The sequence below is a fragment of the Cuculus canorus genome, chromosome 17 (assembly GCF_017976375.1).
Source record: "Cuculus canorus isolate bCucCan1 chromosome 17, bCucCan1.pri, whole genome shotgun sequence".
In the NCBI taxonomy this organism is placed as follows: Eukaryota; Metazoa; Chordata; class Aves; order Cuculiformes; family Cuculidae; genus Cuculus; species Cuculus canorus.
Window position 1 is genome coordinate 12748981 of NC_071417.1, and position 14000 is coordinate 12762980.

Consider the following 14000-nt stretch of genomic DNA (forward strand, 5'->3'; position numbering starts at 1 on the left):
TTTTAAGTGAAGGATGTGCTCACGGGTCAAGAGAAATTGTTTTATTTTTATATTCTCAGCATATCGGACACGGATGTACCCGAATTACTGGGCAGAATTAGATCTGGCACTGATCCTTTCCTGAGCTTGTTGGATTATAGCCAGGTTCCAAAAAGAAAGTCCTAAAGATATTTATCCTAATACCAAAAGACAAAGACAATAGGCCAAAAGAAAATAGGCTTTCTTCACTCAAACTCAATACTGTGGCACTGCAATGAATACGTGGAAAGTTCAAGTGACAGGAAACAACACAGGTAACAAACAGAACAATCACCAGGCAGTAAATGCCTGGCAGACAGCAAATAGTCTGTAACTTGCAAAAGGAGAGTAAAGAATAAATAAAGCCAGCAAGAGGCAAAGCCCACAAATAAGGCACCTTGCAGAGCTTCAGTCTCTATTGATTTTAATCCTTGGAGATCTTCAACTTCAGAGGTAGCTGAGACAGCACGTGCGGGGACATACAGGGCCCTTAACCCTCCCTCTCCCACGGGTTCAAAAGCCTTCCCAGGTGTCTTACACGGCACAGAGCACTGCCTTTCACATCACTCTAGAGACAGCTTCAAACCTCACTGGGAGCACCTCCCCACTAAGTAAACTCCTAATAAGGCTTTTTATAGCTACACCCCATTCCCAATGTCTCTCCTTAGGTTCCAGCAAGGAATCAAGTCAACAAGACATTGCACACCACTTTTTGGTGCCAATTATTCATAAACTAGATCTTGAATTTTACACCTAACATTACAATTCAGGGATATGCACACAGGACAGGGACATAATGTGACTGTACTTACATCTGAGAACACAAAAAACCGAACTGGGTGGAACTCAGTGTTACAGATAAAGATAAAAGAACAATACTACCAGGATACATGACTATGCTTTCAGCAGGAAGGAATTAATCGGGGACATATTTAAAAACAAACAAACAAAGATGGAATTCTGTGTCTGCTGATGTTAACAGAAGTGAAGACCAATGGCAACAGCATTTCACGCTACAGTTAGGAAACCTTCAGCCTACGTTACTGACAACATGTATTTACCCTAGTTAAAACAGAACCATTTATAAAAAACAACTAGCATCACTCTGCTTATCTTTTGCATTCAATAATAAATACCTATTATGAATATACTTTAACCATTCAAACAGATCTGAAATCCCTTACAAGTTTGTACAGACTCAGAGCTCTGCATTGCAGATGAGAGGGCCTATACAACACCTTACAGACCTCTGAAGCCCCTGGCTTGCCCACTGATACAAAACCCACAGAATGCACTAAGGCTTGGGACTGACACAGATAAAAACAGCTTGGATCACACAGAAAAAGCTGAAGATGGCTTTCTTGTCCCCTGAAATTAGGAATGGTACCATGCTAGAAGTGGTCACAACATCAAGCTTCACCCTGGAAATATTTAGTGACCTCTTGTGATCACAATCTTTCACTTACTGAGAGAATTGAGATTAGTTAGTTCCATCTTTGTCTTACAGTAATTAGATTAGTTTCTTCTATAGAAAAAAAAGTCAGGCTCTAACCCTGGGAAAGCACAAGGGAATATTTAGTGCCAGAACAACAACAGCAGCAAGCCTCCCTTGCTGCTGCTGTAATTACAGAAATGAATCAGAGGTATTCTACTTCTAAATATTCACGTACACAAAGCCAGATACAGATTCTGGGATGCTATGAAGGATCACCCAGGATCTTCATAAAATACTAAGTCTTAGTAGGTGGGAATTTCAGTCTAGCAGAATTTTTAAACACTTGAATATAAAATAGCCTCTGTTCACACAGCTCGATCTGTTCAGATTGACAGGATTCAGGACCCCTACATGATTGTGCAAAGAATTGCTCTTCCAGAGCTCCAAAACATCCTGCCTATGCAAAGCCAAGTGTCTCCACTTGTGCCATACAGGAACACAAAACACTATAGTTGGCAGCAGTCAGCAACTGACTTGAAGGAGAAAAGCAGACCTGTCTCCAAACTCTCTAAACTGGAGCAGAAAGCCGGGCCACAGGACACGCATAGGAAGCACATGCCTTTCTCAGTTTTGAGCTTTCGTCTTCCAAAACAAACCATACACCTAAATCACAACATGAGGAAAATGGAAGAAAAAAAGGAGAAAGATTTACCTTTCAGGAGGAACGTTGTCAGTGTTGCTGCTATGCCGTCTCTGCATTTTCCTCAAAACCTTAAAACACAACACGCTCAACATCAACGTTGTAGGCCAGCAGTTCCCAGTGTGACTGCTAACAAGAACCTGCAGAGTCCGAGGGCTGTGACACCCACTCAGCTGGCAGCATGGCTGGCACGAACCATTTGCTTCTCTGAAAGAGCAGCTCGAGCTTGCGTTTGTTTCTTGGCACACTTGTGAAGAAACAACTTCCAAAGATGGACACTGGTCTCTGCAGGGCAGGAACTATTCAGATCCCCCTCCGCAGCGTGTGGCAGTCACGAGGAGCGTACACCTCTGAGATGACATCCTCTGATGAAGGACTCAAGGACAACTAACAGGGTGGCTCTTGACGTGACAAGAGAATAGACAAATGCTCTCTGGAAATGAAATCCCTTCTTCCTCTTCTGAAGAAACTTGTTTTGTAAAGCAAAACTGAGAGGAAAAAAAGAAAACATATACATTTTTTTAATGCGAAAATACCATCAGGTCATGTCAACATTCTTTTAAAATAAGCAACTCATTCCTTTTAAACCACACGAATGCCATTAGCAAACTCTGCACAATGATCATAAATAACACACACATATGCAAATATCATGTGTTCCTGCCCCACTCAGGAATTGCCAATATAAATAAAGTACCAAACAAGAAATGAAAAGGCACTGAAATTGTATTAACTTTGGGAACTCCTAGAACAGGGAGGTAAGCTGCTTTCAAGTGCTGAATTTTAAGAGAACAGTCAAACAAACAGAGAGTTGTGTTTACCACATGTACCTGCAGTAAAGGTACACATAGTTTGCTCAACCCTGAAGTTACAAAACAGTGAAAGAAGAAAGGGTATTTCAGTTAAGTCACACAGGTAACTACTGAATTTGTGAAAGGATGAGGAGAAAAAAAAGTTAGCATTTACAAAAAGGAGAAGGACTCTCGGTTTGTAACATCCCATCTCATGGGCATGTGACTCAAATCCAATGTTGTCATTGCTGACAGAGAACACAGAGGTTTTAATATGCTGTGCCAACTCTGATCAGCCCCTTGATACGTAACATAAATACACACATATCTATGGAAACAAAATTGGGCAAAATCACATGTGATAGGAGAACCACAGCTTTTACCGCATTTTACGGCGGGGATGCAGGAAGTCACTGTGAGTACCAGAAATCTCATCTAACTTAAATTTTCTGACACCTTAAGTTACCAACTCGCTCTTAACTACAAATTTTGATCTTGTAACTCCCAGTAGTTTTTTAATTTCTCACTCCATGTTTCAATTTTTTCTGTGTTTTCAGGGCCAAAACTGGTTTTATAAGGATCTGTAAGTTTTATAGAGTAAAAAATACATATTAAAGATTTTTTTTTTTCCCAGATCTCTTAAAGCTGCATTTCTAGTAACAACACTTAGTACTCCAGGAATCTTTTATGCTTTCCCTGCAGTAAGTGTTACTTAATCCTAATCTGACTCGGTTGATTTTACATAGAATATTCTCCTCTTTTTAACCAAAACAGTAACTGAGATTGGATGAAAAGGCTAAGAGAGGCTGACCCATGCAGGCAGAGCTGTCCTGCCTGTGAACAGTTTTCAGGTCACCGCTTACAAAGAAACCTGCCCATCTTTCCATGCTACAAGGTGAGAGCTGGAGTCAGTGTGGAGATAACCAGGGAACTTGGAAAATCCTCCTCTCATTCCTTGACCATTAACGTAGAGTGAAATGATGTTCCAAAAGGCCATGCAGCGCTAAGGGGAGATGCTTTTTCATTTGGCATCAGCCACGAAGGGGACAATGACATGAATGCTAAGTACTGAAGATGCAAGACTTTATGAGATGCAATCATCTGTCTGCCCAGAGTCCTACAGAATTAAGATCAGATAGAACTTAAATGGACTTTACTCCAAAAGGCACTCGGCTTCAATACTGCTTGGTTCTGCCTTTTCCAGATTAGGGGTTTTCATCTTGCAACACTTGGACATTTTTTAGCAGTACCTGAACAACAGTTTTAACCAGAGGTGCCACAGTAGGAGAGAGGGAAGCTCAAGAGGCTGCAGACATCTCATACACAGAGTCCTTCAGGTAATCCAAGAAGGCTCAGATTTCAAACTCATCACAAGTCCTTCAGGCTGGATGACTGTGAGGCACTCGGACCAGCGTTCAAACAGGTGCATCTGTAAGAAGCACATTCATAGAGTCATTTTCACCATAGCTCAACGACACCTCCTCATCTCCTCGGGAAAGACAAGGAAGGTGGGAATCCTTGGTGCTTCAACCCCTGCATACATGCATGCTCCAACAAGGCCATTTTCCCTTGGCATTGGCACCTGCAGCCCTGCTCCCTGCATGGCTTGGGCTGGACTCACACACAGGTATATGTACGTGTGTACACACACATATGTGCATGTTTAAATGTATTGGCATACACATGCACATAGAGGCAGAAACACATCTATAAGCATGGTTGTGCACACACACAGAGGCAGCGATATCTGCATAAGCATGGTTACATGCACATAGAGGCACAGATTGATCTATAAGCATGGTTATGCACACACATAGGGGCAGAGACAGATCTATAAACACGGCTACGTGCACAGCGGCAGAGGTTACACACACACACAGAGGCAGAGACATATCTGTAAGCATGGTTATACACATCTAGGCAGAGATACACCCCTAAGCCTGGTAATACATGCACACAGAGGCAGAGATGTATCGCCTGGCATGGCTCTACACACATCTAGGCAGAGATACATCCACAAGCATGGTAATACCTGGACAGAAAGGCAGAGATGCATCTCTAAGCATGGCTCTACACATATATAGGCAGAAACGTATCTATAAGAATGGTTACACGTTCACACAGAGGCAAAGACATATCTATAAAAATGGTTCTACGCACATCTACGCAGAGATACATCTATAAGCACAGTCACACACGCACACTGAGGCAGAGATGTATCTCTAAGCACGGTCCCACACACATCTAGGCAGAGATACATCCACACGCGCACGTATAGGCAGATACAGCCATAAACACGGTTACACACACAGACACACGGGCATCTCTCTCTCATCCCCAGCGCGGCCCTCCCGGCCTCCGCCCCGCCGCCCGCACCTACCGCACATCCGGTCCCGCCCCGCCACTTCCGGCCCCGCCCCGCGGAAGCGCTGTGGGCTGTGGTGATGGTGTGGTGCGGAGCGGTGCTGTGGCGGCGGCTGCTCAGGAAGCGCTGGGTCCTCGGCGTCGTCTTCGGGCTCTCCCTCGTCTATTTCCTCAGCAGCACCCTCAAGCGGGTCAGTGCCTCCGCAGGGAGAGTGGCACCTTAGTTAGAACCGAGCGCTTGGGGAAGCCGGGTGTGTTACTGGGTTTGACAGCAGGAGGGTTTGGCGCTGGCGAAAGTCTCTCTTATTCTGGCCCGGGACTGGGCACTGGGGAGGCCGCACCTCGAATCCTCTGTTCAGTTCTGGGCCCCTCGCTCCAAGAAGGATGTTGAGGCTCTGGAGCGCGTCCAGAGAAAAGCAACGAAGCTGGAGAACAAGAGGAGCGGCTGAGGGAGCTGGGGTTGTTTAGCCTTGAGAAGAGGAGGCTGAGGAGACCTTACTGCTCTCTACATCTCCCTGAAAGGAGGGTGTAGAGAGGAGAGTGATTTTCTCCCAAGTGACAGAGGACAGGACAAGGGGGAATGGCCTCAAGCTGCGCCAGGGCATGGTCAGACTGGATATCAGGAAACAATTTTTCACCAAAAGAGTCATCAGGTCCTGGCAGAAGCTGCCCAGGGAGGGAGTGGAGTCCCCATCCTTGGAGGTGTTTAAAAGATGGGTAGATGAGGTGCTCAGGGACATGGTTTAGTGGCAGATAGGAATGGTTGAACTCGATCCAAGGGGTCTTTTCCAACCTGGTGATTCTATGGTTCTAAGTTTTGAAGGGACTCAATCTTTCTGCTCTGATACTTCTTGTGGACTGTAGTTACCCTAGCAAAGAGAAGTGCTCGTGCCTGCGGTCATTTAGATTCATAGAATAGTTTGTAAGAAGAGACCTTAAAGATCATCCAGTTCCTCTGCCATGGGCAGGGACACATCCCACTAGAACATCTATGTATTTAATGTAGTCTAAGCTCCTTAAGTGGTTGTAGTGACTGAGTTGGACTGTGTTAGCTGAGCTGATAGTGAGCTCGTGTACCCCTCTTTTACTGGATTGCGTTTGCTTTCCAGCTGTGTGCAGCAAAAAGAGAGTGGCTGCAGGTCCCGTGTTGCTTACTCCATCCACACTCCAGTTTACGACTACCAGGCATTTTTAAGTGTTTGTGAAAACTATGTGCATCCACAGCAGTGGGACCAGCAGGGCGATGGAGGGGATTCTCCCCTCTGCTCCACTCTCGTGAGACCCCACCTGGAGCCCTCCAACCAGTTCTGGAGTCCTCAGCACAGGAAGGACATGGAGCTGCTGGAGCGAGTCCAGAGGAGACCACAAAAGTGATCAAAGGCCTGGAACACTTCCCCTGTGAACAGAGGCTGAGACAGTTGGGATTGTTCAGCCTGGAGAAGACTCTAAGGACACCTTATTACAGCCTTTCAGTACTTAAGGGGGCTGATCAGAAAGTTGGGGGAAAAACTTTTTTAGCAGGGCCTGTATCAACAGGAGAAGGGGTAGTAATTTTAAGCTAAAAGAGGAGAAGTTGAAATTAAATATTAGGAAGAAGGGTTTTCTTGTGTTGGCACTGGCCCAAGTTACCCAGAGAAGTCATGGCTATGCCATCCCTGGAGGTGTTCAAGGCCAAGTTGGATGGCGCTTGGAGCAACCTGATCCAGTAGGAGGTGTCCCTGCCCATGACAGGGGTTTGGAACAGGATGATCTTTACGGTCCCATCCAACTCAAACCATTCTATAATTCTGTAATGATTCTGTTATTCTATGATTGCAGTGATAAGAAAGAATGTTTGGGCTCATTGCTGTCTTTCTTTGCAGGAAGAACGGACAGTGAGAGATCGGAATCTCCTCCAAGTGCAAGAACATGAGCAGCCAATCGTGTGGAAGGTGAAGTTCAGTTCGGGAAACAGCAGTCAGCTGAGTAACCAGTGCAGGAACTCTGTGCAGGGGAAGCTCCTCATTACGGATGAACTGGGTATATTTGATACTAAGAACTTATGCTGTGTATCATGGTGCTGGATGATGCTTTGTGTGTCTGTTTTAGATGGCGCTTCTTAGGAACAACTGCGCCTCATTAAGGCCTTCTTACTGCAGAGCCTCAGCTGTTGGAATTTCAGCCTCAGACCAGACGAATGGTGCTGCCGATGTGGTTCTGTGCATGGCAGGCTGCAGTCCAGCTGGGCTTGACTCAGTACCTTAGCTCAGCTCTATGTCCAAGTGTTAATTTAAAGAATTGCTAGTTAGGACTTAAGTCAGATGGAGGGGGATCATCATCTACTAAATGATAAATAAACCTGTTCTTAAGTCATGTGATTCTTACTTTAGGTTTCTATAGAACATGAAAAGGAGTAGATCTTACCAGTTGTTCCTACTGTTCTTGTTTTCCAGGCTACATCTGTGAGAGAAAGGACCTGTTGGTGAATGGCTGTTGCAATGTCAACGTGGCCAGTACGAAGCTGTACAGCTGCGAGAGCTGCCTTCCCAACGGCTGCTGCAGCGTCTACGAGTACTGTGTTTCCTGCTGCCTGCAGCCCAGTAAGGTGTGTTGACTCTCCTGCTTTTCAGATGTTCTCAGCTGCTCAGGTCCCTCTGTGGCTGAAAGTGGTGGTTTGTGAGGAGCTTTTTCCTTGGAGGGGACAGTTCCTTTTCTTGGAAGGATGAGGAAAGCCTGCAAGGACCGTATGGCAAGCAATAAATAAAGCTTTAAAAAATTCATTCTTCCCACCTTTCAGTGGAAATACCATGAGCCTTGCAAAGTGTTTCAGGTTCAGGGGAATTGCGTTTGCTGAAGGGAAGTGATTGCAAAAAAGCTATTCCAGCCAGCATCAGTTTTGCAATTAGCGCTTCTGTATGTTCTGTTAGCTTCTCTAGATTCTCCTCCTGCTGCTGGGCGTTTTGTGATGTTTGTCTGTCAGTCCTTGGTAGAAATTCCAAGTTGAGATGCTTACTGGTCCTCTGATCCTTGAGCTGTGTATGTTAAGGTGGGCTTTGATTTCTCCTTATTGAAGTGTGATGTTTGTTGGTTTTTTGTTTTGTCTTCTTTTTGGCTAACCACTTTAGCAACATCTTCTGGAACGTTTCTTGAACCGAGCAGCTATAGCTTTCCAAAACCTCTTCATGGCAGTGGAAGATCGCTTTGAGTTGTGTCTGGCAAAATGTAGGACTTCATCACAGGTAAGGTGCAAGTACATGTTCAGGGCTCAAAAATGGGGGAAAAAGACCTCCTAAAACTGCCCTTGGAAAATGGGGCTTGGTCATATGAGTGGCTGGTTTGTTGTGCTTGCATGCACACAGACGTTTTCATAGATGCAGAAGCTATGACTGAGAGTTCTCTGAAGGCAATCCTCTGGTACGCAAGGTGACATAGTAACATCAGCAGCAAATGAAAGGTAAAGTGTATATTTAGAGCAAGGTGAGTTGTACACTCTCTTTAGAAAAGAGGAACATAAATAAAAAGATACTGGCCAAGCTCAGTGACTGGTGAAGATCTCATGAGTTCTGGGGAGGATCTTGTAAGGATGAGAACAGTGAGAGTTGTTCCCAGCAGCTTGCAGAGTGCCGTTTACTTTAGCGTTCATGTCTAGAGATACTGTATGCAGGTGATCACATGCATAGCAACTCAAAGTGTGTTGTCATTCTTTTGCTCTTTAAGAATAGAGGTGAACTGCTCTTAGCCATGTGATTTTACTAGAAGTTTTGGTCTACGCAAGCATTGACTGTCTCAGAAAGTGCTGTGGAGGTGTCCTGCAGATTGAGTATTTAATATAGCAAAACAAAGGACATAATTCCAAATGTTTCCAAAGATGTTTGGATTTTTTTTATACCCATATTGTCTGAACTCTAGCTTTATCAAGAAAAATGCACACATCTCAAGTAGCAATTTAATTATGCCTGTCTTGCTTAGGATGCTTGACAATGCTGCCTAAGCATATATAACTTTTTTGAATATTGAATCTGTTTCCACCTACTTGGGTAGTCTGAAAAGGAGGTTCTGGGTATGGTTAAACATTAAAGTGCTGTAACAAAGCAACTGTCTTTTATATGTTGGGAGTGCAGTGTTGTTTGGCTCTGGATCATACTCTAATGTATAGAAGAATTTGGGAAATATTTTGCATACATGTGAATGCTCTGGAGTTTGGCCCTCGGTGAAGGGATGTGTTGTCAATATGTGTGTGTTGTTAAAGCTTCTCCTCTTTCTGACAGAGCGTGCAGCATGAAAACACCTATAGAGACCCAATTGCAAAATACTGCTATGGCGAATATCCCCCAGAACTTCTGCCTGTTTGAAAGCTGTATGTTCTAAACAACAAAGGGAAGGAACTGGAGACAAGAATCCAAAAGAGCAAGACAAGAGCTGTTGCTTAAGAAGAGCCACAGTGTAAATGGCTTGTGGCGTTTCTGGGAACGAACACGGAGGTGTACAGTGTAAGCGAGAGAATTAAGTTCTCTGGGACTGTATCTTGCGTTTTTCAGTTTGTTACACATCTGCTTTCAAGTACTAGAGTACTAGTGCTTTCTTGGAATACCTTGTTTACATTTTAGGAATCGTGGAGTCGATCTAGGCTATAAAACATCATAGGAAAAATACCTAATGAGGCTTTGCAGCTGTACATGGAGGTTCAGTTGTGTCTCTGCAGTCCAGCGGCTTTCTAGAGTGATGGTAAATTGGAGGATTTTAGCTTTTAGAGTGTAAAGCATGTCTGTTGTGCTTCTCTCTCTGGAGCACTTCTTGACATGCATGGTAATTATGAATTATTTATTCATTTTATATGGATTACTAGCTGAAAGTATTGATGCTTTGCATAGCTTGTTGATGCTTTTCAGTCCTTGTTTTATTATGTCAAATAGAAAGGATATTTTAGATCCTCACTAAAATTGATCGGGTTTTTTTTCCTCCTTAGTCTAAAGGAATTGTATTGGGATCCATCACTACAGTGCTTATGTTCTTCATGGTAAGTTTAAAGCATTCAGAACTCCAATGGAGTTGTTCCTCTGTCCAAGTCCTGTTGCGCAAGAGAAGAGCAGGGATCTGCCAAGGATGGGGTGTTTACTGTCTGTAAACACTTCCCTTGTTACTCTGCAACAGTTTCCTCAAAGAGGAGTCTTAGTCGTGTGAACGGCTCCCTGCTAGTCCACTTTCTGGCAGGGAACACTGAAGGTTTGTCTGCTTGAACTTGTTCAGGCCTTGGCAATTCAAATGGACTTCACTCCTAGTTGTGCAGGAGGCCAAAGGGTGGGGTTGTGCTAGGATTTCAGTTTAATGATGTCCTTGTGCATGAAGGAATTAGAATGTCAGAAGCATTAGAATGGCACAAGCTCTCCTCTGAGGACCGCTGTGTTGCATGAGTTCAATTAAACAACCATGGTGTTTTTGATTTGCGGTTTGATACACTTGCTACTCTGGAACTTCGGTCTGATCAGAATAGCACTAGAATAGGGTCAGTTCTCCCACAATTTCTCTTAGCTCTCTAAAGCTGCTATTTAAAATGCCTCCCTCTTAAGGCCACACAACACAGAAAAGATAAGTAGAGAACCTGTAAAATGCTGAATAAATTTGTTCTCTCACTGCAAGTCCCCGAATGAATCCAAGTGCTAGAAAAATTGGGCTATTTTTTTATATGGAGAACCTCATTTTTCTTGTTTTTACCCCATCCGTCTCCTCCATGACTTTGACTTTGTGTGTGCTTGTTTAAACTGACACTTCCTATTCCCTTACAGAAATAAAACAATCTACAGAGGCTTTAAAAAAAAAAAAAAGCACTGGTGGAGTATCCTGGTGCAAAAGATCTGTAGAATGTTGTTGCAATTACATGTGATGTAAACAAGAAGTAGTGTTGCCACTCATCTGATAAAATCCACTTGCGTTGTTTTCATTGTTCTTTCCCAGAAGTCATCAAGTGAGATAATGGTTCCGTCAGCAGATTCTCTTGAAAATCTTGTTTTTCCAAAACCTTAAAAGCTTTAGCACTAGCAGTGTACCGAGCTGAAAATCTCTCCCCTTTGCTGCCATCCTATGGCAACTTGCTGCAGCAGACAGGTGATGGTGTGGAGAGGCAGTGTGAAATGCTGTCTTCACAGGGTAAGAGAGGTTACTTCTCGGTGTTAAACAAAGTCTTCAACCGTGTTCAGTTCTTCCTGACTGTTTTCCTCAGGGAAGGCCATCAGACTGCTCTGTTATCTCGTTCCCGCTGAGATGTATTCGAGCACTTCATGGTTTTGCACCATGACTGATGAGGTCAAGATACTGATGACTTAGTCTTGCTCTCTCATCCAACGTGGTATTAATTCCTTAGTAGGTCTTACAACCTCTTGAAATGGTAATTGTAAAAAACCAAATTTGGACAACATTAGTGGGAATTCCGGGCCCCTTTCTCTCCTAGAAAAAACAGGATGTGATCAGAAGTGCATTGTGACGGTTGTCCATTCAGTGGGACTGAAACTGCATCCACCCTCCCTCGTTGTTGAGCTGTTCAATGAGTGACTGTTCTGTATGTTAAATCATTAAAAACGTATCTGTGTTCCAAAATACTGCTTGTTTGTGTGTCTTCCCTTGAACTACAAGGCAACTGTACCAAAATGTGAGTTTGAAGAATGCAGTGAAGAGGGACGCTAATTTGAATATGTTTAATAAAGGCAAGCAAATAGAGGCAAAAAGGAAACCTATTTCATTTCAGCTTAAGAAAAGAGCATGCTTTTTTTGGTGGTGCACATAGAGGATTGAGCAGGGAAAGGAAGGCAATGATTGTTTCATGTTGTGAAGATACAGTGAGAAAAGTCAAATCTGTGCTTTCTGGTAATATGTCTGTGTTGTTTAAGTGATGTCCATCCCTCTTGCAAAAAAGCCTGATGATTCTGTGGTTGTCAGTGGCTGTCTAACATCTTTCTGTTTGTCAGCTAAGAGACTTGGGTTGTTGACTTGTGTTTGGCAACAGATTTAATGGCAGTGCTTGATGGAGCAACCAGCTCTGCTTCTCTGCACTGAGGTCAGTGCTGGGGATAATTGAATGTGTCGTGTACTCCTTGATTTCTGTGGTTTACCCGAATATTAATGCTAGTGAGAAATGGCAGGAGCTGATATCTAATGAGGAACAGGTATAGTATTTGGTTGTACCAATTTAGAAACAGTAATTTATGGCAGAAGGGCAAAGCAGTAAATGCCATCTTCAGTGAGTTTAAACTTGAGCCATTGGCTTTGGAAGAACCTGCTGTACTGCTCTACTGGGATGAAATGGATAAGTGGATAAAAACTGTTATTGTGATGGGCTGGAGTTCTGAAAAGGCAAAAAGCTTCTGGCTGGAGGCCAGCACTAAACAGTTGATGAGCTGGGATCATGGTCTCTGTATTCTCAAGATCTCACTCGTTGCAGTGGCAATTCTTTTCTCTGTCTCCTGTTTATGTTCAGGCTCTAATTGCATGGTGAACTTTTTAACAAACTGGTAGGATTCAAATTTGGAATATAAAGCACTAAGCGCAGCACATCCTGAACATGAGTCTTCATTCTGATGTGCTTTTGAAAAGCAAATGCCTTTTTGACTTCCCTTGTCATTTAGCTGGACAGGCTTGAGCTCTAGGATTTGTTCTGTCTTGTGCTAGTCACTTAAGCTGCAAAGACGCTAGATCCTTTAACCTAGCACCATAATGTGGTATTTGTTCTTCAGTTATTCTAGTCAAGGAGAGCTGGGGGAGGAGGTGAAAAGGAATTTTCTAAGTCAGCAAGTTCCACAAAAGATGGAGTTCAGCGAATTATTGTTGGTTTATAAGAGCCCTCTGCATTTCTTTATGACCTGAGGCAAACAACTAACTATATGCAGAGAGGGAAAAATGCCAACTTTGAAACCTGCAGGGAATGATGGGTAAGTACTTAGTTCTTAATTTCTGATCCGTGTCTAATTAAACAGGCCGTTCTATCCAATATTTTGGGTCAAATAAGGCGGACTTGTAGCAACACGCCTATTGTCTGTGTGTTGTTTTCCATTTTCAAGGCAGTCTCATGGCCACAGATACTTGTTAGAAATCATGGTCTTTAGTAGATTAGACGTATAGATCTTAAACGAGAATTCTCAGGATGCCTTCAGATTGAAGCATGTTTGTTGCTGTGGTCTGCTGTTTTGCCTGTGGTAAAATAACACAAAGTTGCAGAGTGGAGAAAATTAAGAAATTAATTCTGGCTGAAAAGCTTGCCTGGTGGAAGCTTTTCTAATATGTATTTCAATTAAGCAGCTAGAAGGCCACAAGCTATAGCTGCAAATGGAATGGGAGGCAAGTGTCAGGTTTTCTAGAGATGAGGTAACAGTACAAACAAATAAATTGTAAACACTTGAAATGAGGACTAGCACCTGATTACTTGCTTATTTTATAAAAAAGATAAAGTCTTCCAATAAAATCCAGCTGTCATTTACCCTGTGTGTTTTCTGCCTCTATGCATGCACCTGCAAAGTAAGGCACGCTAAGAGGAATCAAGTTGAATGGAAGTCTTTTGTCAATTTTCTGCATTCTTTTCCTGTCCTGCACAAAATCTGTCTAGATTTTAAACTGCTCAGAGCAAGAAGACATCTCTACGTTTGTAATTCTTACAACTTCTAACCATGGCCTCACCTGGAGCTTTTAATGTACCTATTGATATGAATAATACCTATCTTACACAGAT

The 14000-nt window shown here is 43.3% G+C and overlaps 2 protein-coding genes across 7 annotated transcripts in view; one reads left to right on the forward strand and one right to left on the reverse strand.

The window, feature by feature from the left end:
- Positions 1 to 5433, reverse strand: part of RNFT2 (ring finger protein, transmembrane 2) — a 31806-nt gene extending 26373 nt beyond the window's left edge. For 4 of the 6 annotated variants that reach the window (XM_054082039.1, XM_054082041.1, XM_054082036.1 and 1 more), the window contains exons 1-3: positions 4486 to 5237; positions 4195 to 4373; positions 2166 to 2641 (exon numbers count right to left, since the gene is read on the reverse strand). In XM_054082039.1, coding sequence (XP_053938014.1) covers positions 2166 to 2248 — 83 coding nt within the window. In that variant the 5' untranslated portion in view covers positions 2249 to 2641; positions 4195 to 4373; positions 4486 to 5237. The other 2 variants (XM_054082038.1, XM_054082037.1) reach the window with 2 other exon arrangements.
- On the forward strand, positions 5345 to 13712 carry SPRING1 (SREBF pathway regulator in golgi 1). Its single transcript, XM_009557348.2, has 5 exons — positions 5345 to 5499; positions 7171 to 7327; positions 7741 to 7892; positions 8413 to 8526; positions 9556 to 13712. The coding sequence occupies exons 1-5, from the start codon at positions 5389 to 5391 to the stop codon at positions 9637 to 9639; spliced, it is 618 nt and encodes a 205-aa protein (XP_009555643.1). The 5' UTR covers positions 5345 to 5388; the 3' UTR covers positions 9640 to 13712.
- Positions 13713 to 14000: the final 288 nt, after the last annotated feature.

Coding starts and splice junctions, on each gene's coding strand:
- SPRING1 (XM_009557348.2), top strand. CDS start 5,389: ATGGTGTGGTGCGGAGCGGTGCTGTGGCGGCGGCTGCTCAGGAAGCGC. Junction 7,893..8,412: donor GCTGCCTGCAGCCCAGTAAG/GTGTGTTGACTC, acceptor TAACCACTTTAG/CAACATCTTCTGGAACGTTT. Junction 8,527..9,555: donor AATGTAGGACTTCATCACAG/GTAAGGTGCAAG, acceptor TCTTTCTGACAG/AGCGTGCAGCATGAAAACAC.